This window comes from Pseudorasbora parva, chromosome 17, assembly GCF_024679245.1.
Source record: "Pseudorasbora parva isolate DD20220531a chromosome 17, ASM2467924v1, whole genome shotgun sequence".
Classification (NCBI taxonomy): Eukaryota; Metazoa; Chordata; class Actinopteri; order Cypriniformes; family Gobionidae; genus Pseudorasbora; species Pseudorasbora parva.
This window is the reverse complement of record NC_090188.1, coordinates 78,987-102,780: the sequence shown is the minus strand read 5'-3', so window position 1 is coordinate 102,780 and position 23,794 is coordinate 78,987. Positions and strand designations below refer to the sequence as shown.

Genomic DNA, 23,794 nt, shown 5'->3' with positions numbered 1-23,794 from the left:
ACATCATTAACACGGCATCAACTGTATTGCAGCATCTCTTTCCGCTAAATCAGGGAACAGGGTGTCACACCACGGTCTGTCCAGCAGAGGGAAACTGAGAGCACAAGACCTTCCACATCTTCCTAGTTGATCTGGATAAAAAAATGGTGTAACGAGCGCACGCACAGAAGCCAGCTGTCACAGCGCGTGAAATAAACAGAATCTTACACTTATATATATATATATAGATATTTTGGTCTAAATATATTAAAAATAAATGTATATTTTAAAATGCTTTAAAATATAAATGGTAAGTGGACTGCATTTATATAGCTATTTCAGCAGACGCATGGCCATCCAAAGTGCTTTACATCTTGCCTTACATTCACCCATTCACTCTCTCATTCATATACCAACAGTGGTGTCAGGAGCAGCTGGGGTTAGGTGTCTATTTCATGGATACCTTGACACTTGATCAAATGGAACTGGGGATCAAACCACCAACCTTCCCAACCTGTAGACAACTTGCATGAACCACTGAGCCACTGCTGCCCTCAATATCGATACAGATAATTAAAAAATCTCTAATATTGGCTGATGAATTAACAATATAAGCAGCCATACTTAGAAAATTGAAACACTCACCCCCGTTTCTCCTTGATTTTCTTTCTGATTTCAAAACGAGTGTTCAGCAACATGGACTGTTCCAGAAATGCTCCTTCATACATGCGTCGCACGAACAGTTCTTGGGTTCTTTCAATTCGGTCGATCTTAAGATACCAGATGTAATATGTACTGAGCATGAGTCCCAACCACCAGCTCAGAGCAGAGCCGATCAAACATCCCAGTCCTGCTGTACTCTTGGTTACCAAAATGTCCCTGGAGCGTAGAGTTTTTAAAGCATCGGTCAACATCAACAGCAACAATGTGCCAATGGATTTCTCCTGAATGTTCTCAAAACAGGTGGAAGGATCAGACTCTGTGACTGGGACTGCAAACGCAAATAAAAACACTGCCAAAACTGCAATTGAGGCCATGTATATGGGCAAGGCGAAGCTGAGGCGCAGGGCGTGCATCTTGCAAGCCACAACTGCAAACCAGTGGCACAGGGCAGAGGATGCAATCTGGATGGCCACCGATGAAATAACAACCGTTTCTAAGCCGTCTTTGACCGATTTCCAGTCCTGACCTGAGAGAGGAACAAAAGCTCCAACCACAGCTGAAGTAATCAGGATTCTCATCAAACTGGAGATGATGCACACCACATTACGGGACTGAGCGATGTCTTTGGAAATGTCCTCTAGAAATGAGATGGAGAAGAGCGTGCTGTAGTTTTCCCACCAGTTCACAGAAACCAAGATGGTCCCCACAATGGCAAGGCCAATTGACACTTTAATCTGAGTGGAACTTTCGAATGCCAGATAACTGACTGCAAAAAGGACATAACCCAGGACGATTAAGAAAATGGAGCATATGGGGAGCATTATAATCCGTTTCTTTTCTTTGGCGAGGCAAACAGCGACGACCTGGAACACTGCTGACAGGATGCTTACGCTGTTTAGGATCATCACATTAGTGACAATGTCAAAGTATGGCATGGCTACTATTGTTAGAACTGCAGCTCCCAATGCTACCAGGAACTCAACAGACAGGACCTAGAGCAAAGGTCAAATCAGAGTTAGAGAGTTATACAGCAAAAACAGTCAGGCTCATCACCAATGTTCCCTCTAATTTCTTTTCTCGCTGAGCAAAACTTCTCTCTATTGAGCTGAAATTTTTGTCACCTGAGCAAAAACATTCTTTATATCAGGCCTGTACAGCGTATAGCTATGTAAACAGTAGCCTACATAAACGTTTCATCATGCAGTTATAACTTTTAACTTTAATGTGTAATTTCTATTATATTAACCCTTGATTGCACTGCAATTATTTCTCATAATAAATTCCCCGCCCATTTCACGTCTGCATCTGTTGTCTGTGTGGCGTTGTATATTTTGTATTTTTAATATTTGGATCGGACCGATTTTCAGCTTTGTCGTGCGTTGTTCATGCAGTTTACAGGGAGAACAGGAGGCGATAAATCTCTAGCGATGGGCAATCGGATGGTCGGATTCTGGCACGTTCAGAAATTTTGGTCGCCCTTCGTGAGGGTATCACACAGCCGAAGCAGAGCTACGAACGGTGCCCTGTCTTCCCTCACTGTGCCTGCGCGAAAGCAGAAGTTATACCATTTGATCTTTGATGCAGCAAGAAAGTAAACGATAATAGGGAAACGATCTTTAAGTTTTGTAGGCAGCTATCAAATAGCAGCAATCTAGCAAACTGTTGCTTACCTCCAGTTCGTTTTGAAAAATGGATAATCCAAGTTTATCCAGCTGGTGGTAAATGCTTCACAATTCAATTTTCAGACCATAGTGTAAATGCAAAAATAAAACATTGATACCAAATGTCAATTTTTGATACTGCAACAATGGATATTTGCCATTCTCTCCCCTTTTTTCAATTTTACTTTAGCTAAATTTTAACTTAAGAAATTATATTTTGTATGAATTGAAATCTAACCTAATCTATATTATATTTGGGGGTTCCTTCGGTTATCTTCCCAGTCAGAAGTGAACAGACAACTAAACTTGTAAATAATTTTTCTTCAATAATATTTTTTATTTAGTATTTTAAGATTATTTGATATATATATATATATATATATATATATATATATATATATATATATATATATATATATATATATATATATATAAAAAATTAGGCTTACTATTGATATTTATTATTATTATTTATTTTATTTGTATATTGCATTTAATTATTTAGTCCTTAAATATGACTATTTATTAATACAAATAAAGTCATAATTTAGCAAAAGTAAAATTGTAAAAAGGAGAAAGAATTGCAAATATCCATTGATGCAGTAACTGGAATAAAAAGGAAAAAAAATATATGTTTGGTTTCAATGTTTTGTTTTTGCATTTGCACTAGGCCTATATGGTATGAACATTGAATTGTGAAGTTGCCTTCATTCATTTTTCGATTTAATATTAAAGAATGAAAAAAACAAAACAAAAAACAAAGCTCATTTACTAATTTTTCGTAAAAAAGAAAAAAATGTCGGCTTGCTTTTATATTCTTTTGTTCAGGGATATAAAAGCATGTATAAAAGGCTTTCCACCATAGACCGTATAAAAAAATTGGGCTTAGGCCTACGTGAAACGCCCCTTTCCTCTGATTGGTCAACCAAAGATCAACCCGTGCCTCTTTCAGTTTCCCACAGTTGTATGCAGAAGTCTTCCGCTGCTGGACGGATTCTTAAAGTGTTTATGACAAATACACTCTCTAATCAAACAACCGGACTAATGCATTGACACAGTGACTTAAGGGTTTTCTTCTCTATGGATTCGACAACCTCGTGCCAGAGAAATATAAGTTGATTATTTCAGAAATATTAATGTAGGTTATCTCGCATCTGCATCCACATTACCCATCATCAGCTTAGCCTACTTTAGCTGCGTGACCCACTGGACAGCAGATAGACTACAGTTGTAGCGAAGCACAGACGAGTATTGATTTAAAGGGTTACTTCAGCGATTAGCATATGGCTTTGTATCAGTAGAAACCCTGGAGAATATTCAAATTATTGTGCTTTCCCCCCTCATATCTCCCTGAGATAAGAGATTTATGCATTTTATTTCTGGAAAAATTCCTCCTATGATGCAAAATGACGATTTTTGCATCATAGGAGGAATGTTTGCCCAGAGGCTAAAGACTACAGCCAGCAGAGGGAGCCATTTCCGCATGTTTTGAATCCGCCATTGGGGGATGGGAGATAACACTCAGCTTGCAGGGACAGCTCAGCTTGCAGCTACAGGATCATTTAAACGGAGCTATAGTGAGCAATGCAAGTCTTTTAACTTCTCAAATTCGTTTCTATGAAAGTTAAGCTTGCAAAGGCATGAACTGAAACGCGCCAGATTGAACTCGAGTTGTGAATGTATGCCGCGAGTGTAGTCGCGATTACCTCAGCTCTCATCACTCGTGCAGTTAGTGCTCAGTGCTGTGAGACTCGCGCGGTGACTCATTATATTGAACACACACGTTCAGTTTTTAATTGTAGTGTCTTCTCTAACTCAGTCACTGTAATGAAGTTGGTGGCATTGGGAATGGCCTCACAGGGCAGCAAAGCATTCTGGGAATTGTAGTCTTTCATCCCCATGGGACAAAAATAAATTTTCTGTCTTTTCTCAGTCTAGAAGGCACCAAATTCAAAAATAATTTCACATTTCTACTGCATTGATGACCCAGTTTAAATACAGATTCATCTTCCCAGCGCTGAAGTACCCCTTTAAGTGTAAATATGCAGCAGTGCAGTCATATCTAAATTAGATTATTTTGTATTAATTCATGTGTTGGAAAAAAAACGACAAATGAATGAGCCGTTTTCTCATTTTCAATAGGCTATCGAAAAACTAAATGAACGCAACCGTAGCTATATTCAATTTTCACTTTATTTCATTTATTTAATATTTAGCCTAATGAATTATTAGATTAGAAAATTATTATTATAATTAGAAAATGTGAACCATTTTTGACAACTGTGATTAAATATCACGTCGCAGCTATAGAAATTTATTTTTCCGTTTTAAATCATGAAGGTGTCAGTGAATTCACAGCAGAAAGTGAAAGTTACATCTGACGAGCTTTCGGCGCATAGGCTATTCTCAGAAAAAGACCATAAACTAGGCTACTTCAACATAAAAACGTTTAACTGTCTTAATTTATTTTCGTAATATTCCTCTTGTGGCCCATGAAGCCTATACAAATGAGAAGAAAAGTAGGCCTATTTCGTGTTAACCAAGTTATTTTTTTAAATAAAGCTGCTACTTTTCATTGACACTATAGGCTATTATTGCAGTGTTTTGACATATAGAGACTGACATATTTAATCATAGTTTAGGTATTAATTGTAGGCTATAATCGGCCTACATGTTTTTAAATAATTTAGGCCTAAAAGGACGAGAAGCATAAGCTCTTTATGCAGTGTGTCGGTAGCATTGATGCGTTATGAAATTGTTGCGGGGCAAATTGGAAATGCTAAATCCTCTTGATATCGATAGCTGTTGCATTTGACTAGCCTATATCAAGGCCTATCGGCACAACTGGCACGGTGGGTTTATCGTACATAGGCTATTTCACACATAGCCTATGTGAGCAGTCAATTCGCGCTCGACAATCGGACTGCTATTTCACACATAGCCTATGTGAGCAGTCAATTCGCGCTCGACAATCGGACCGTAGCCTACAGTGTGTGAGCATAGTGAGCTTGGCTTAACACATACTCGTATAGCCTGGCTACAGTGTAAGTATAACCTTGCTGAAATCGCACAGTGTAAACTATGTCCAGCTTTAGAGGGAACATTGTCCATCGTCTACATTTTTTTCATCAAAAACAGTTTGCTTACCCAAAAAACAGTTTTTTTAGAGGGCATGGTCGCCCCCTTGAAAATGAACTTCCATGTGCTTTTTAGCAGAAGGAGAACACTCGGGCCAATCAGAACGAAGCCAATGCCAAGTAGAGCGGTCGGTTTTTTTTCTGAACATATAATCTCAGTTTGATTGTTCCCAAATGTTATCAGAATCAGAAATGATGTCTGTAAAAATAAAAGAAAAAGAAAAAAGAAAGAAAGAAAGAAAAGAAGTTTAGTTTAAGTCTAACAGAGAATTTTGTTTAGTATTCAATAGACAAGTTAAATGTAATTCTATCATCCAAAAATGATTAGCCAATGATTAATAAAGCAACTCACTTTACTGAGCAGTGCAAGGCCAAAGACAAGTAGGCCAACGATGGCACACGAGAACCATTTCAAACACTGCGCTAGTTTCTTTGGTGTCTCATGTTCAATGATTGGCACTTCTCTGCACGCATCCCAAGATCGCCTGCTTTGGAAGAAAGAATGAAAGAAAAAAATGTAATAGCTTAATGGATAATTGAAAGTTCAATTGAACGAACAATTTAAAAGATGTACAATGATAATTAGGCCTAGGCTACTAGTATTTATCATGATAGAGATACTAGGCTACACTGTAAATGTAGGCCTGGTAATTTTCTTCCAGTAGCCTACATTATTGAGTAATTTTTACGGAAATTTCCATTAATCCTTAAAACACAAACTAATGCCATTTGTAATTCAAAATACAGGTAAAACACCTGTAAAAAAAAAAAACCAATACGGAAATTTACTTCATATTTATACACTGTAAAAAAAAATTGGTTGATTTTTGTTGGTTTAACTTAAAAAAGCAAGTAACCTGGTTGCCTTAAAATTTTGAGTTTATTGAAATTAAAAATTTGAGTTGATACAATGAAGGAAATGTGTTTAATAAATAGAAATTCAAAATATTTTTGTATCTGAACCACATAAAAAATGTGATAAATCATGAAAATAGCATTTGGCATGTGTCACTGCGTCATCAGAAATAAAACACACACAATTACCCAATATGCTTACAAAATCTTTTAATAATATTTTAATAAAGGTTGTCTTATCTCAAAAAATGTTCATTGTATTAACTCAAAATTTTAATTTCAATTAACTCAAAATTTTAAGGCAACCAGGTAACTTTTTTTATAAATAATTTTTACAGTGAACAGTCCATTGTGCCGTATACGGACATATTGTTTTTTTTACAGTGTAGGCTATATATATATATATATATATATATATATATATATATATATATATATATATATATATATATATATATATATATATATATATGTATAGGCTATGTTCGGTCCTTACAGACAATTTTCCATAATCAATAAAACATCAAAAATAAAAAAGCATAAAAAAACAATAATAAAATATAACCAAAGAAATATAACAAAAATTAAACATAACCGAAAAAGGTATAGACAGAAGCCAATGCTTATTATGCCTACCATATTTATCTAATGAGCATATTTTTTTCTTAATGGATTAGATTAGCTCAAGATAATTGCGTTACAAAAGACATTTTCCAAAGTGTACAATGATAATTACAAAGACCGTATATACATGTGTACATTTCAGATATTAATTACGATAAATGTAGTATTGCACACACCAATTATTTATATTATAATTATCTATCACCTTGTTTTTAATTTTCTTAAATGTACTAAATTAATTACACTTTTTTAATTTCATCTCAAAATTATTACATAGGTTTACCCCTTGGACAGATATACATTTTTATTCGTTTCGTACATTTTCATTTTCATTAGTTCTTGACCGTACTTTTTTAAACATATGAATTCCTCTTAGTTTATACTGACTTTCTCTTATCTCGAACAGCATCTGAACACAATTTGGAAGTAAATTATTATATGCTTTAGCCTATACATTTTCTGTGCAGTAAAAATAAAGTAAATAAATAAAAAAAAAAACATAAATAAACAATTTATTTTTTGGTTCATAAATCCACATCCTTATTGCTCTTTTTTGTTATATATATATATATATATATATATATATATATATATATATATATATATATATATATATATATATATATATATATATATATATATATATATATATATATATATATATATATATATATATATATATATATAACAAAAAAGAGCAATAAGGATGTGGATTTATGAACCAAAAAAAAAAAAAAAAAAAAAAAAAAAAAAATATATATATATATATATATATATATATATATATATATATATATATATATATATATATATATATATATATATATATATATATATATATATATATATATATATATGGGATTTAAATTGGTTTTATATGTATGGCCCCACACATCCACACAATAAGTCATGAATGGAACTATGAGCACACAAAACAGAATATATAATGAGATTTCATTCAAAATGTGCTTTTTTTATTTAATATTGCAGTTGATTTTGATATTTTACTTTTAACATTATGTGACTTCCATCACTGGTTCTAATTCTATTTTAGCTTTGTTATTACTTTGGCAATTGCTAAACATTATGAACTTTGTTTTAATTAAATTCAGTGTCTATTCAAGTCTATTATCATCAAACAATTTTTTAAAGATCATCAGTTCACTTTCCACTGTGTTTAGAAGCTGTTCCAAATTTCTCCCTGAACAATACAAATTTGTGTCATCAGCAAACAAAACCATTTTTAACATTTCAGACACATTACAAATATAATGTGTATAGTACAAACAATTTCGGGCCTAACACTGAATCTTGTGGGACACCACAAGTAACTTTCAAATTGATATCTGTCCTCAAGGTAAAACACACACCTACACACACACACACACACACACACACACACACACACACACACACACACACACACACACACACACACACACACACACACACACACACATGAATACACTTCCATAGATATACATATTTACACACACTTAATTGGAATATTAAAAATGTAAACAAGTACAATGTGAAATAAGCCTTTAGCTGCATAATTAAATGTTTGTGGATATCTAGATTTTAATTATTTAATATAAGTTGATTACCGGAATTCCTGCTCTTTTTCCATGGCGATGTTTGCAAAGCAGCAAAGACCTCTGATTAACCATCTGTAAAACAGATCAGAGCCTTATAAACAGATGGGAGGGAGCACTATGCAAATATTTCAACAATTTCTATGAATCTTTATCTTTTTACAGAAATCAACTTCCTGACCAAGTTCAGTGTAATTTACCACTATCTTTGATGATGAAAAGGATTTTTTGAAATATTTTAAACAACTTCCTGCATAGCTACATTAAACAAATGTGAGAAATCCCCTTTATACTAAGACACAATTAAAGAGAAGGAATATTGTAATCAATATGTAAATCCATATTAAATCCTGTGGCTTATGGCGACACATTGATGTCTTAAGACACAAAACGATTGGTTTCTGCGAGAAACCGAACAGTGTTTATGTTATTTTTTTTTAGCTCATATCAGACGAATCTCATATTTTCATTTCTTGGTGAACTATCCCTTTAAAGGCAGTGGCAGTGGCAGTGGCACATCAACATTATCTTTCAGGAAGTTAAATACAGTACAGGCCAAAAGTTTGGACATATTACCATTTGTAATGTTTTTGAAAGAAGTTTCTTCTGCTCATCAGGCCTGCATTTATTTGATCAAAAATACAAAACATTTTTTAATATTGTAAAATATATTATTACAATTTAAAATATTTGGTTTTCAATTTATTATACTTTAAATTATCATTTATTTCTGTGATGCAAAGCTGAATTTTCAGGATCGTTACTCCAGTCTTCAGTGTCACATGATCCTTCAGAAATCATTCTAATATGAGGATTCATTATGAGTGTTGGAAACAGTTCTGCTGCCTAATATATTGATGAATAAAAGGTTCAAAGGAACATTTATTCAAAATAAAAACATATTTTCAAATAACATAAATCTCCTTCACTATCAATATTCACACGATCCTTCAGAAATCATTCTGATTTATTATGAGTGTTGGAAACAGTTCTGCTGCCTAATATATTTGATGAATAAAAGGTTCAAAAGAACTACATTTATTCAAAATAAAACCATATTTTTTAATATAATTGTACTACCTTTACTATCACTTTTTATCAATTTAACACATCCTTGCTGAATAAAATTATTGATTTATTTAAAAAAAAGAAAGACAAAAAATGACTGACCCCAAATTACTGGCCAGTAGTGTATATTATTGTTACAAAAGATTTCTATTTTTAAAACATTTGCTTCTTTTTTTATTTATTTATTTATTTTTACTTTTTATTCATCAAAGTATTATAAAAAAGTATCACAGGTTATGAAAAAATATTAAGAAGCAGAACTGTTTCCAAATTTGAAAATGAATCATCATATTAGAATGATTTCTGAAGGATCATGTGACACTGAAGACTGGAGGAATGATACTGAAAATACAGCTTTGCATCACAGAAATAAATGATCATTTGAAGTACAATAAATTGAAAACCAGTTATTTCAAATTGTAAAATCACAATATTTTTTTCGATCAAAGAAATGCAGGGTTGATGAGCAGAAGAAACTTCTTTCAAAAACATTACAATTAGTAATGTGTCCAAACTTTTGGCCTGTACTGTAGGTAGGCTAAAATGAAAATTCTATCACCATTTCCTCACCCCCATGTTGCTCCAAACATGACTTATGTTAAACCGACGTGACAGCCACTGAAATCGTTTGGCTAACTGACATTCTATTTAAGGCCAGGTATTTGGAACAACATGAGGGTATTACATTCTTAGGTTAGTCATACCACATAACCAGAACGACAACCAGGATAAAATGACAGAGAAAATAACAGTGAACATGAAACAACACCAAAACACACTGTGACAATGGGAGCTCGCTTAATACAGTTATAACATTTATTTGTAATGAAGTCAACCAGTTGTTGTGGTCAGAGGGACACATAAATGGTTTTGCGGGATGAAAAGCCGGATCCTGGCACTAGCTGGTTGCTACATGATGGGAGGCGCGGCTGCGTAGACTCCAGGAAGTTTTCTTTGGCAAAGTTCAAACAGAGTTTTGCAGTATGGTGATGATGAAGAGCTCTGGGTAGCTTGTTACATTGTGTGCAGGCAGGAAAGGCCCGCACGATCAAAGCAAAGGTCACTGCAAAACCATGGCATTCAGTATAAGCACGAAGCAAAATAATAAGCAAAGATATCTTGTTTGCCCGGGAGTTTTAAACAGGCTCCAAGGTCCCTCCTTAGGGATGTCTCCGGCCAATGAGATATTGTTGTGGGCGGGTGTCCTGTCCTTCTCCTGTTCAAGCATATCATTAGTGTAATGTCTGATTAAACACTTTAAAGAAACCAACTTTCCTATTGTGATCACAGTACATTTTACACAAATTTACCTTGCATCAAAATGATGAGAATCATTTATCCATCACATAGACATCAAACAGTTTGCTATTCCCATGATGGGAGTAGAAGATAGTAAAGATTCATATGTGATACATGTCTAGCGTACAGAGAAACTTCACAAGTTACACGAAAATATACATAATACCTTAGTATATGTTTAAGGTGCTGTTGGGTGGATTCATTCTTGTTATTGAATGTGAGGTTTAAGTTTATTCCTTGTGTCTGCATTGGTATGGTGTCTTTGTGTGATGTTCAAAGAGCCTTTGTAATGCGCGGGTCGAGGAAGGAGGGGGACGATGAGGTGTCTGTCTTATGTCTGTGTTGCTTTTGGGTCTTCGAAAAGCTCTTAGCGACTCTGTGTCCTGATAACGATTTAAATTTATGTCTGTCGGTAATAAATGAGTCCCTTCTTCGTGAGGTTGTGCCTGCTGTTACGCTTGTAGAACAAAGGGTGATCAAGTCGCGTGACTCATGTTGTCCATGTGCTGGTTTTGAGATAATGCAGATAAAGGGTGAGGGCCGTTTGGGCATCCTTGATTAGTTTACGATTGGTTCAGGGTTTGGAGAGGGGGTCTCTGGAATGCTTTGTTGTGTCGACTCACTGCTGGAACATACATATTCCTACAAGACGTAATGAGGGCTTCTGAAAGTGTACGGCAACATAGGTTCAAGAGTTTCAAGGACAGCACAGCTTTCATATTCTACAATGACATCTCTATGAAAAGGCGACTTTGGGTCATCTACTCTCAGATGTCTACTAACAAGTCTGTGCTTATTTAGAAATTCAACTAGGTCTTCGTCAAGCTCTGTGTCAGTCAACCCACAAACTATCACAGAGTTCACAACTTTAACTTTCAACGATATCCATGTTTCTTAAAACTAATGCGATCTCAGGTTTGTATAATCAGTGTATTATACGTTTTTTTTCAGGAACCTGTTCACAAGATATTTTCTACTACTGTTCTCCTGGCAGGCTCGCCAAAATTTATGTAACATGCCCTCAATATAAGTTAGAGCAATGGACCAGTTTCTAGGTTAGTGGAGAACATAATTAATACTTCCAGTAAATAAACAACAGAAGCATTTGAGGAAATTACTCAAGAAAATATATTTTTGGAATTTAAAAGTCACATAGAAAAAATAAACAAGATTTGGAAACAAAACCATAATAAAACAATAAATTGATAAACAAAATATGAATTTTCTGTGTTGTTTCTCTTATTCTGTTAAGATTCGATTTCTTTTTTTCCTCTTGAAAGAATTGAAATCTACTTTCCCTTACGAAAAAGAAGTTTATTCAAGTGTGCTATTAGTATACTTCTTTTAAACTAAAAATAAGAAAGTTTACTTCCAGTCTACTTTATATGTACTACTCAGATGTACTTCTCAGAAATATACTTCAAATTGCACTTAAGTATACTTGACTTATACTGACAGACAAGTCTAAGTATATTTGGCCTATGCTTGCTATTTGAGATTTACTTAAAAGTATAAGTAAGTATTCTAAGTGTTATTGGCTTGTACTTGTGTTTACTATTTTGATTGAGTTGTTTATTACTTTTATACTTATTACTTTATTTCTTAATACTTTTTAACATAATATTACACAATGTCTTATAGACTAACATGTTCAAGTTTATATAGTAACAAGCTTTCAGGTGGAATAGCATAGAGTAAATAAAATAAACATGTAACTGAACATGAAATTGACACAGTGAAACTAACAGACACAGAAACATATTTTTTTAATGATTTTATTGGCAATTCTTCCAAGGTGTAAGAGTATTGTAACATAATTTACTCATACTAGCTTCTACAGGTCCTTCTCAAAAAATTAGCATATTCAGTTCATTATTTTCCATAATATAATGATAAAAATTAAACTTTCATATATTTTAGATTCATTGCACTCCAACTGAAATATTTCAGCTCTTTTATTGCTTTAATACTGATGATACCCAAAATTCCTATCTCAAAAAATTAGCATATCATGAAAAGGTTCTCTAAACGAGTTATTAACCTAATCATCTGAATCAACTAATGAACTCTAAACACCTGTAAAAGATTCCTGAGGCTTTTAAAAACTCCCAGCCTGGTTCATTACTCAAAACAGCAATCACGGGTAAGACTGCCGACCTGACTGCTGTCCAGAAGGCCATCATTGACACCCTCAAGCGAGAGGGTAAGACACAGAAAGACATTTCTGAACGAATAGGCTGTTCCCAGAGTGCTGTATCAAGGCACCTCAGTGGGAAGTCTGTGGGAAGGAAAAAGTGTGGCGAGTGTCACGAAAAGAGGTGACCGGTCCCTGAGGAAGATTGTGGAGAAGGACCGATTCCAGACCTTGGGGGACCTGCGGAAGCAGTGGACTGAGTCTGGAGTAGAAACATCCTGGAAAAGGATTCCCGACCAAGTATTGAGTGCATAACAACAGAATTATTTGAAGGTTGCCTTTTTTGTATTAAAAACACTTTTCTTTTATTGGTCGGATGAAATATGCTATTTTTTTTTATTAGAAACCTGAAATATTTCATTTGGTGTGCAATGAATCTAAAATATATGAAAGTTACATTTTTATCATTACATTATGGAAAATAATGAACTTATAGATAGTTATACAGGGAGATACATTTTTAAATCTCATTACAAATCATCAAGCCAAATAGAAAAATAAGCAAGCCTTTTTATGAAACAAATTATTGCCAATACAACACTAAAATACTATGAATAATATGACGAATGACTGCTTTTTTAGTCTCTTTCAAATAGATTTGGCAAAGGTGCAATGTATAAATTGTCAACTGTTTCAACAACAACACATTTCATTTTTATCATTTCAGGCCAGATGGCACTGATCTTTACATTCTTCCTAACCTCATGTACAAAAGTACTCTCTACATTTATTTGTGAATCCTTACATAAAGGCCTGCTAGATTTAATAAGTACCTCAACTAAAGCACAGCAATGTTTGGTACATGCACAATATGCAGGGCTTTGATGGGCACACATTTGTTTAAATATGACTAAGTCATTAATTAAACAGAATGTACCATCTTTCAAGTATGCAGCACTGTTATATCTTTTCTTCAGACGATCATATTTTTGAGTGTGATACAGAACTCCATTAACCAAGAAACGCCTGTAAGACCAGAAGCAGTTACTTAGATTTCCACATAACTTAGAAATTGCAAGCCTGGATGAAGTTGTGATGTTTTCCTGACATGGGGGATGCCCAAAAACCTGGACACTATCATTTATTTTTTCACATTTATCTGTTCTTCGCTTATTAAAATAAAGTTCTTTAACAAATGACTGGACCTTTGCACTCGTATGTTTAGCCTTTTCTGGCAATTCTTTCCACAACATAAATTTTCTAACTATTTGTGAAGGGACATTCTGTGTTCCATTAAAATACTTTAATAGAGTACCCATATTGGATTCAAATGGAAAGGCTGACGTAGCCCATAATGGTCCCCACTGTTTCACACTTTGTGCGATATGTGTGAGCAAGTGTATGTTAAAAGTCATGTGGTCTTTCCCATATATTCTTTGAAATTCTATTACAAATTTTTTAAGAGCCAGTTCTGACAACAATACACTTCTAGTCTTGATCTTATCCTGGAGTAATGTATATATGCCAAACACCAATAGAAACAAATGATTCCAAAATCTGGCAGGGAGTATGCCTTTCAGTACAGGGAGGGCATAGAATAGGAGAAATGCTCGCCATTCTGAAGCTTTCCAGAACTTCCTTTCATTCACTGATCTTGGTGTCCTAGTTATCTCAACAGGAGGTTTTATTTTTAAAAGTCGCATATCAACCTCTTCTGTCTGTTTGCCAATGTACCAGGGGGATTCACTGTTTGCTGTATCAAACCACAATGTGGACAGTTGCCGAGTGACTCCAAGGCACACGTTGTGTTGATATTCAGGAATGAAACCATTTATCATTTGGAAATGACTAAGCTTCATTAAAGGAGATGGCCCTTTTACTCCAAATACTGGCTCATTATCTGAAGCTGACATTGCATGACTGAAATGATCTCTTTCATTTCGAAGTTTGGGTTCAGGTTGATCGTATGGATAGGATTTACCACCTTTGTGATAACAGAAGTCGCAACCATAAAAACCATTAAACTGCTTTGTGTTACGAAGCATTGGACGAGCCATTGAATCAGAGCTACACACCACCACAAACACTTTAGAAACATGCTGGTTTCCCTGTGCGTCTTTCCAGTCAATACCTTCAGTCTCTAATAATAAGGCTTCTTTAACAAATGGTGTTAGTAATGTTAGCATGGATGGTTTACTTGGCCCAAACCATAACGCTGACATCAAAATGTGACTTTTTCTCAATTCTGGTTCCAGTTCAATTACCTGACACTGAACTGGCCAAATGCTGCATTTAGAACTTTTGAATACTGGTGCGCCATCACAATTCCAAATTAGTGTCAAATCATCTTTTCCAAGAACTCCACTGTCACATAACATTTGATACTCTTCACCAGATTGTATGTCAGAGAGAACCCCACTTGTTCTAGTTTTTTCATTAAGATTTACCCCATATTCTTGCAAAAGCTGCTGAATCTGTGCATACAGGGGCAAAACAAGAAAATAGAATCCATTCTTAAGGTTTGAATTGGCATCAAATTCTGAATTGCAAGTGTCACATTGAGAGGGACAGTCTCCTCTGACGCCTAGGTATTTTAAACAACTTTCACAATAGAAGTGTACTTCAAATTTAGAGGAACTTCCAAAATCTTTGTGGAAAAGGTAATGGGAAGATGGGATCAGACCTGGAAACATTATGTTAAACATTTCCAGTAAGTGAGTAAGTGCTTTGCCTGTTAAATTGTGCCGTAACATATAAGACATCAGCATTAATACACTTTCTCCTTTTGAAAGAGGTGCACCAGGATACAAGGGCTTGTCACCAGTAATGGCTATATCTTCAATCCCCTACAGAGAGACAAAATATTTAAAAATGTGAGCAGCAGCAGAATGATCAGGAATATCAGTCCATCTTATTTTCTTTCCCTTTCTTGGGTATATTTCCTAGAAATATTTACCCTCGATAATCACAAAATAGCTTCACTCTTTTCATTTTAAATCACTTTATCATATCCTAGCTGCAAACCAAAAATAACAGGGTATAAAAAATAAAAATAACAGGGTTTGGTACATTCTTGAATTGCCCAGGAATGATCTGTTTTTATGGTCTCAATATTGTCATTAGTTTATATTTGTGCTTTCATGGGTTGGTAATGCAGAATACTCTATTTGTGTCTGTCAATTCACTTCCGTATTTGGCCAAACAGGTCTACGTGAACTGTTACAAAACACTGTGTCACAGAATGTACTACATACCACTGTTAATTCAGATGCGTTTTCTCCACTAGTACCCTCCATCAAGTCTTCTGTTTCCACATAATTTTCATCTTCAGAATCAAGCATGTTTCCTTCAGAATCTGACAGGTCTTCCTCATTCTACAGGTTGTAAATGAAAAAAAATGAAATGAAAGGAAATATTATCAGTGAATGAAAAAGGTATTTAACCAAAGGAAAGATATGTGTGATATGTGTATAATTGTGTATTTACCTCTTGAATGTCAGCACAAAATAAACTGGTCCTGAAGGATCTGTCTTTGTCCACTTTGTCAGGGCCACTGCTGGACGCATTACTCAGGATGTCTTTAGTGTTTGTTTGGTCATCCCCATTGTCTTGATCATCCTCATCCTTTAAAAAAATGGGAAGGATGACATGTCAAGGAAATTCCTTATACTTCCTTATAATTCCTTAAATAATATTTTGATAGTTTTAGCAAATTATAAAGTAGCCTAAAATAAATTAAAAAGTAAAAAGGGCCATGAATTCAGCCAAATACAAGACCAAAGAGGATAGATAACGTTTCTGAAATTAAATGAATTCTACATTATAATTGTTGCCAAATAATTATTAGAATCAGTGTTGTTGCACATCACATGGAGATTCCTTTGAAACAGTCACCTCCTACAGGAATATTGATTGTAACAGACAATCTATTTTTTGTGTAAATAGATTGGATGGTGCTGAATTTCATTAGATATCATAGCCTAGATGCAGGCAAATTCATTTTATTTTATGTTTGTGTTGCCCTTCCATTTCAAGTTATTGCATCCTTATGTGGAAACATAATTTGATGAGCACATACTCAATTTATTAGTATTTTTGAAATTCAATAAAAATTATGAATAAAGTAAGAAAGAAACCATTCTTCTTTGAGTAGGCTTTCCCCCCCAAAATGCAATCATATTTCGTTCCCTCGTGCGCATGATTTAGCCTACTAGTTTTTTACTGCATGTCATGTTGGGGGCTCCATGTAATACGGAGCCCCGCACGTCACCTATAGGAGAAAAAAAAACAATCCATGCCAACGGTTTTGCAATCCGTTCCCTCAGTTTATAAACCGTGATCAGGAATTCTTACCTCAAACTGTTACCTCGGTTTTCACAAACCGTACCCACGGATTAATAAACCGTACCCACGAATTTTGAATCCGTGCGCTCAGATTTTACAGACCATAGGCTACCCTCGGTTTTTAAATGCGTTCCCACAAATTCACAATCCGTGCGCACAGGTTTTTAAAAACTGTACTCACGCATTTGTGGCCCCGCCTCCAATTTTGGCAGATTCAACCAGGCCACCTATTACGGTGCGATGCATAGGCTATTTTTTTTTTTTTTTTAGAGAGAGAATTTTTTTAGTCATTATTTTTATCTTTTAAAGTCCATTTTGGGCAAAAAGCATAGTATAATAAAATCACCAAAACAAGTCTTCATGTTAAGAAGGAATAGGCTAGTAGCCTACAAACATTTCTAAAACTGTAAAAAAACTTTTTATTTTATTTTTATAAAACATTCATTAATTATTTTATGATAAAAATCCTGTCTTGAGTGCACCCCTTTATAATCATAAAATAAAAATAATAGATAAGTGAATACATTTAAAAAAATACAATAAATAGCCTAATAACAATTTGTGTTGTTATTATTATAATTATTTGCATATTGCATTTAGGCTACATGCATTTAGAAGAAGAAAAGAGGAACAAAGAAATGAAAAGTCAGTCATAATACACAATGCCATTCAGGGTTTATTAGGCAATAATAATAAAGTGCTCAGATTATTACAATTAAACAAGATTTTGACTTACAAAATTCTTATTAAATCATTGTAGGCTATTCCAGAGAATCACTGCAGTCAATATAATTTGATGAATAATACACAACAAAACAATACGGTTCGTTAACACCTGGGAGTTTGCTGTTCTTCTTCTTAAATGAATCCGTGAATTTGTGGGAACGGTTTATTAATCCGTGGGTACGATTTGTTAAACCGAGGGTTTAATAATTCGTGATCGGATTGCAAAACCGTTGGCACGGATTGTTTTTTGTTTTTGTTTTTCTCCTATAGGTGACGTCCCGGGCTCCGTATTAAGGAGCCCGGGACATCACCTAGGAGAAAGAAAAAAAGAAAAAAAAATCCGTGCCAACGGTTTTGCAATCCGTTTTCTCAGTTTATAACCGTGATGTTCCCTCGGTTTAACAAACCGTAGGCCTACCCAGGAATTTTCAGTCCGTGCGCTCAGATTTTGCTAACCGTACTCATACCCTCGGTTTTTAAATCCGTTCCCACAAATTCACAATCCGTGCGCAGTCTGCACACGCTTTCACAATCCGTAGGCCTAAGCATGGGTTTGTGAAAACACGGATTTGTACCCCGCCTCCAATCTTTGCGGCAGATTCAACCAGGCCACCTGGTGCGATGCATAGGCTATTGTAAATAAATAATCTTTATTTATTGAATGAATTAAATTTACAAATTAATAGTAAATAAACATTTCTAAAACTGTAAACTGTAACTGTAAATTATAATAATTATAAAACATTCATTAATTATTTTATGATAATTTGTTTTATGTGCACCCATTTATAATCATACATTTAAAAATAAGCCTAATTGATAAATAAATACATTAAAAAATAACAATAGGCTAAATAATAATAGTTGTTATTTATTTAAACATTCTACACAATGTCAAGCAGGTTTATTATCGGCAATAATTAAGTGCTAAGATTATTACAATTAAACAAGATTTTGACGCACAAAATTCTTATTAAATCGTTGTATTCCAGAGAACCACTGCAGGTAATATAATTTGATGAATAATACACAATAAAACAATAAGATTCGTTAACACCTGGGATTTTGCTGTTCTTAAATGAATCCGTAAGTAGCCAACAGTTTTTACAAACCCGTGTGTAGGGATTGTGAATTTGTGGGAACGGATTTAAAAACGAGGGTAGGCTATGGGTAGGCTACGGTTTGCAAATCTGAGCGCACGGATTATAAATTCGTGGGTACGGTTTGCTAAACCGATGGAACAGTTTAAGAATTTGTGATCACGGTTTATAAACTGAGAGAACGGATTGAAAAAAAAAAGATTTTTTTTTTCTTCTATAGGTGATGTCCCGGGCTCCGCAATATTTTCATGAATCCGAAAATTTTCGTCAGAGCGGCTTTACGAACGATTTACACACAAATTATTTCTGCTGGTGTGAATGAGGCCAAATGATCCTGCTATTTACAGCCAAATAATAGATTACAAGATCCATATTGCTGACCCTTGAGGTTTATCCGAAAATTTTAAGACCTAATAGGTTTAAGACCTAACTATGTTTTCAGGGTGTAATTTGGGTGGGAAAGATTGTGTTACAAAAAAAGGTAACGAGCAAACAGCTGAACTTTGTTTATTTTATTCGTATATTTTAAATTGAATTTCAAAAATACAATTCAATAGCCATATGTTCTCAAGACATTTAGCGAACAATGTTTGTGAACATGGAATGATCCTCTTCTCCATCTCCAGGGCAAACAATTTATTTATTTATTTATTTATTTATTTATTTATTTATTTATTTATTTATTTATTTATTTATTTATTTATTTGTCGGTAGCCTTTATATTAACTTCGGATTTCATGTCGATGTTAAAAATAAAAATGACTTACCATAATGTCATTTTCAATCCATCTGAACCTGGTTCTCCTTGGAATTCTTTCCGAGTCATCTTCCAAGTATCTTTTGTAAGGTCCAGAACGCTTAGCCATTATTTATGTAGCAAGCACCTGCATCAACAAAAATGCATCTCCGATTTTAAAAAAAAATACTTTTGGAAGCGTCCACGGATATTTAGTCACGTGATCCGTTCGCGCACACCTGAATCTTAGCTCTTGCCTAATTAACACCAAGCTGTTGTCAGCAACAAACACCCCAAAGCAAAAAGAAAATAAAGATAAAACGTCTTTCGCTCACAGCAGTTAAACAATGGCATTTGCAATTTATTATTTCAAGGATAAGAGCGTGGAAGTTGGTAAAATTGACTGGATGAGTACTGAAGACCAGAAAAATTGTTCAAAAATTATAACACAATGTCCCACACTCGAGGAGGAAGATGGATGGATGAGTGTGAAGTGGGAAAAAGGCAGAAAAAAGAAAAATTGTCCAGCCCTTTTCCCTGCAAAGGTTTTAATGTTTGGTGGTAAGTTTAATTTAATCTTTTAATTAAGGTTTGCATCACTAATCTTGATGGATTAGACATAAGTAAACAAGCAAAACATATCACAGACTGCCATGAACAGCTGAGAACCCAGTTTTTCACAATGTACACCCAACTTTTTTTTGACAGACAACTACAGGGATCTCTGCCAGAAAAGGGAGCAATTCATAAAGGGTGAAGACATCTGGAAACAAACACTCAGGAGGAAGACAAAGCCAAACAGTTGGTTGATGGAGGATGTAGAAGAAGAGGAGAATGAACAGCCAAAAAACAGGTAATTACATGGATAAAACCAGTATGGAGATAATGTGGAGATTCTGCAGCATCTGTATGTGAATCTAGGACAAATACAAATGTCCATTGCTACAATGAAGCAATATTACATTGCTTTATTGTAACACAAACATGCATTTCTGTAAAGCTGCTTTGGAATTATATTGTGAAAAGCACTATACAAATCAATTTGAATTGAATCCCATATTGAACGACTTCAAATTGTCATTTTGATAGCAAAAGTGTAAAAAGACATGTACCCCAAAAGAGGCAGCTGACCAAATGATTGAAAACCTGAAAAAGGACCTTATGGCAAAGCAAACTTCTTTACAGGTAAATTATTTTAAGATTTGGAAATTTTAGGGAAACCCTTAAGAGTTAAATGTTGAAGTTAAATAAGTCATTTTGAGTTTAAGTAATTTTTAATGTAATAAAAATAATTGTAATTTTTAACTTTTATGTGACTTGCTGCATTACATCTTGTTTTACACAGTCATTTTTTCTTTTCTTTTTCTTTTCTTTTCTTTTCGCTCTTTGTGTTCCAGTCAACTATTGAAAATGAGTCATCATCAGATGAGGACATACTTGCCAGGAACTGGAGTAAGGTACAACAGCAAATGAAGGAACTTAAAAGAGAAAACAAGAGGCTAAAAGAAGACTTTAAACAGATACTTGATGCCATGAGAGGTAATTATATGAATTCAAAAAATAATAATAATCTGCCCTTTGAACACAAACACACAACTTGATTTTGCAACTGTGTGTTTACATTTTGTGCTCTACAGTAATGGCTAACAGAGCAAAACTACAGAAAGTGTGAGCTTACTTTACTAAACTTAATGAAAATGCACATTTTCATTTTCTAAATAATTAAAAGGTAGTTGTGTATAGGGTTTAACTCAAATTAAACCATTTTAATATTATACAAAGCACAAATAAGTGTGTTGAATGGCAACAATTTAATCAGTCAATGAGTATTTATTTGGAATAATATTTAATTGGTTTAAAAAAAAACACATTTTGTTGTGAGTAGTGATTTATTTTTGGGATTTGTGTCAACATGCAGTTATAAGGCCTTTTCCTTATAATCATTTATATACCGATTCTTTTAACAGAGCTTCCCACGGTAGTGACGCAGTTGAAAGAAGTGATTGGACAAATAACAGTTACCGCACCTCATGCATCCACCTCTGCAACAGCTTCAACATCAGTAGACTCTGCATCTGTTTCTCCTCAAGTGTTGTCTGATGATATGGTAACTATCGTACATGCATATAAGTGTTACGGTCCATGTCGGAAAGTCATTATACAATGTCTCAGTAAATCAACTTGTCAGTATATAAACATTACCTGAAAAATCTGCATATTCAGTTGCATGGTGAATGTGCGTGATAAGTGATTATTATGAATATTGCCTGACCACAGGAAATAGAGGAAGCATTCCCATATTTCCCAATGAAATGTTCAATGCTGTGGAAAAGGAGTGTGGCCAGGATTTAGACAGGATCTTACATTGCACAGGAGCATTCCGCACCCAGTTCATTTTATTGGGAAATGTCTCTTATATTTCCTATTTGGTTGGGGAATAATAACTTTGCTTTTTGCATTAATGATCAGATTATGAATAGATATATATCCCAGGGAATGTTTCATTATCATCTCATTAGATTAGTGTATAACAACAATGTATAACCACTTGCAAACTGACAATTATTTTCAGGTGTTTCTCATGCCAGGATGTAATGTCAAGGTCCCCAAGCGAAAGCTTAACTCTCTGCGGATGGCAAATCCGTCAGTATACATCGGGGACCTTGCCGTACTTGTCTACGGAAGGGAAACCCTGTCTCATTCCAGCTTGACAGGAAGACAGTCAGGGGCACACAAAGATGTGGAATCAAAGCCACAGCTTGATAGCACAAAACTTGATGCTATATTTGGTGAGTGTATTTAATTTAAGGGAAATTTCATTTTAAAAGAAAATAAATTCCTATACATTTTTCATACATTTCTACTTTTCAAAATGATGTTCGATGTTGGAGGTGACATTGATTGTGTTAAATTACTGTCACCTCCAACATGGAACATTCAAAACGTTTTGAGAATTTTTTATATGTGTAAAGTTAGACATTTAAAGGGAAATTTCAGCTGTCTGTTGGTAAATATAGAAAATATTGCATTAGTTTTCAGAAAATTTAATTGCATATCACTACATGCTACTTTGACTGTTTTATTGTGTTAATTCTGGATGATGAATTTTGGGTGACAGAAAAAAAGTTCTTGTGTGTGTGTGTGTGTGTGTGTGTGTGTGTGTGTGTGTGTGTGTGTGTGTGTTTTAACTCACAGACCATGCTCTGTCAAAGTTCCCTGACATCACCATGCAAGATGTGAGACGCATCATAAGAAAAAAATGCAACAACGAAAGCTATATCAAGCAAGCTACTGCAAAGAAGGCCATCTGAATGGAGCATTTTGTTGTTATATATTTGAACAATTATTGTTTGGATTTGTGGTTTCTTTAGGAACTGATCTCTTGTATGACCCTACCTTAAACATTGTGTTTACTGTTTTGTTTTGAACTGGAGAATAAATGTGTCGTTGTTATTTTAAGTTTATGTGGAATGCTATACAATAGATTTGTTTGAAATTATTGATTTTATAAAGATAACATGTTCATAATTCTGAGTATGTGAATTTTTGTGTAGTCCTCTGATAATGTACATAAGAATTTACTTATAATTTAAAGTGCAATTAAAGGTATATTTAAAGTATAATAATTAATACCTTAATAGGAACATAATAGTGTACTTAAAGTGCAAAACTAATAAATAATTAGTAAACTGATGTTAAATCCACTTAAAGAATAATTATAGTATAAAACTAATAAACTAGTAGTTTACTGAGAGTACACTAAGAGCAAAAATAATGTATCATTAGTAAACTACAAGTATGACGTTGAGTTCACTCAAAGTAAACTTGCAGTATAAAACTACTGAACTAGTAGTTTACTGAGAGTACACTAAA

At 34.2% G+C, this 23,794-nt stretch overlaps 2 protein-coding genes across 3 annotated transcripts; one reads left to right on the top strand and one right to left on the bottom strand.

Moving 5' to 3' along the window:
• Positions 1-426: 426 nt before the first annotated feature.
• On the bottom strand, positions 427-8,577 carry LOC137045303 (chitin synthase chs-2-like). Of its 2 annotated transcripts, none has more exons than XM_067421882.1 (4): positions 8,527-8,569; positions 5,793-5,925; positions 5,451-5,639; positions 427-1,634 (listed from the first exon to the last, which is right to left on the bottom strand). In XM_067421882.1, the coding sequence occupies exons 1-4, from the start codon at positions 8,547-8,549 to the stop codon at positions 621-623; spliced, it is 1,359 nt and encodes a 452-aa protein (XP_067277983.1). In that variant the 5' UTR covers positions 8,550-8,569; the 3' UTR covers positions 427-620. The 2 variants fall into 2 exon arrangements, with proteins under 2 accessions (XP_067277983.1, XP_067277982.1); XM_067421881.1 differs by having other exon boundaries at positions 428-1,634; positions 5,793-5,928; positions 8,527-8,577.
• Positions 8,578-20,935: 12,358 nt separating this feature from the next.
• On the top strand, positions 20,936-23,336 carry LOC137045090 (BEN domain-containing protein 6-like). Its single transcript, XM_067421565.1, has 5 exons — positions 20,936-21,106; positions 21,319-21,460; positions 21,889-22,028; positions 22,494-22,710; positions 23,117-23,336. Exons 1-5 carry the CDS (start codon positions 21,056-21,058, stop codon positions 23,230-23,232), a joined length of 666 nt encoding a protein of 221 aa, XP_067277666.1. The 5' UTR covers positions 20,936-21,055; the 3' UTR covers positions 23,233-23,336.
• The last annotated feature ends 458 nt before the right edge of the window (positions 23,337-23,794 follow it).

What these genes read in the sequence shown, in the direction of transcription:
- LOC137045303 (XM_067421881.1), bottom strand. Translation starts at nt 8,549, where the DNA reads ATGGAAAAAGAGCAGGAATTCCG. An exon ending in GCCTTGCACTGCTCAGTAAA is followed by an intron (nt 5,640 to 5,792) that starts GTGAGTTGCTTT and finishes TTATTTTTACAG; the next exon opens with ACATCATTTCTGATTCTGAT. An exon ending in CTAAAAAAACTGTTTTTTGG is followed by an intron (nt 1,635 to 5,450) that starts GTAAGCAAACTG and finishes CCTTTGCTCTAG; the next exon opens with GTCCTGTCTGTTGAGTTCCT.
- LOC137045090 (XM_067421565.1), top strand. Translation starts at nt 21,056, where the DNA reads ATGATTGAAAACCTGAAAAAGGACCTTATGGCAAAGCAAACTTCTTTA. An exon ending in AAGTGTTGTCTGATGATATG is followed by an intron (nt 22,029 to 22,493) that starts GTAACTATCGTA and finishes AATTATTTTCAG; the next exon opens with GTGTTTCTCATGCCAGGATG. An exon ending in AAAACTTGATGCTATATTTG is followed by an intron (nt 22,711 to 23,116) that starts GTGAGTGTATTT and finishes TTTAACTCACAG; the next exon opens with ACCATGCTCTGTCAAAGTTC.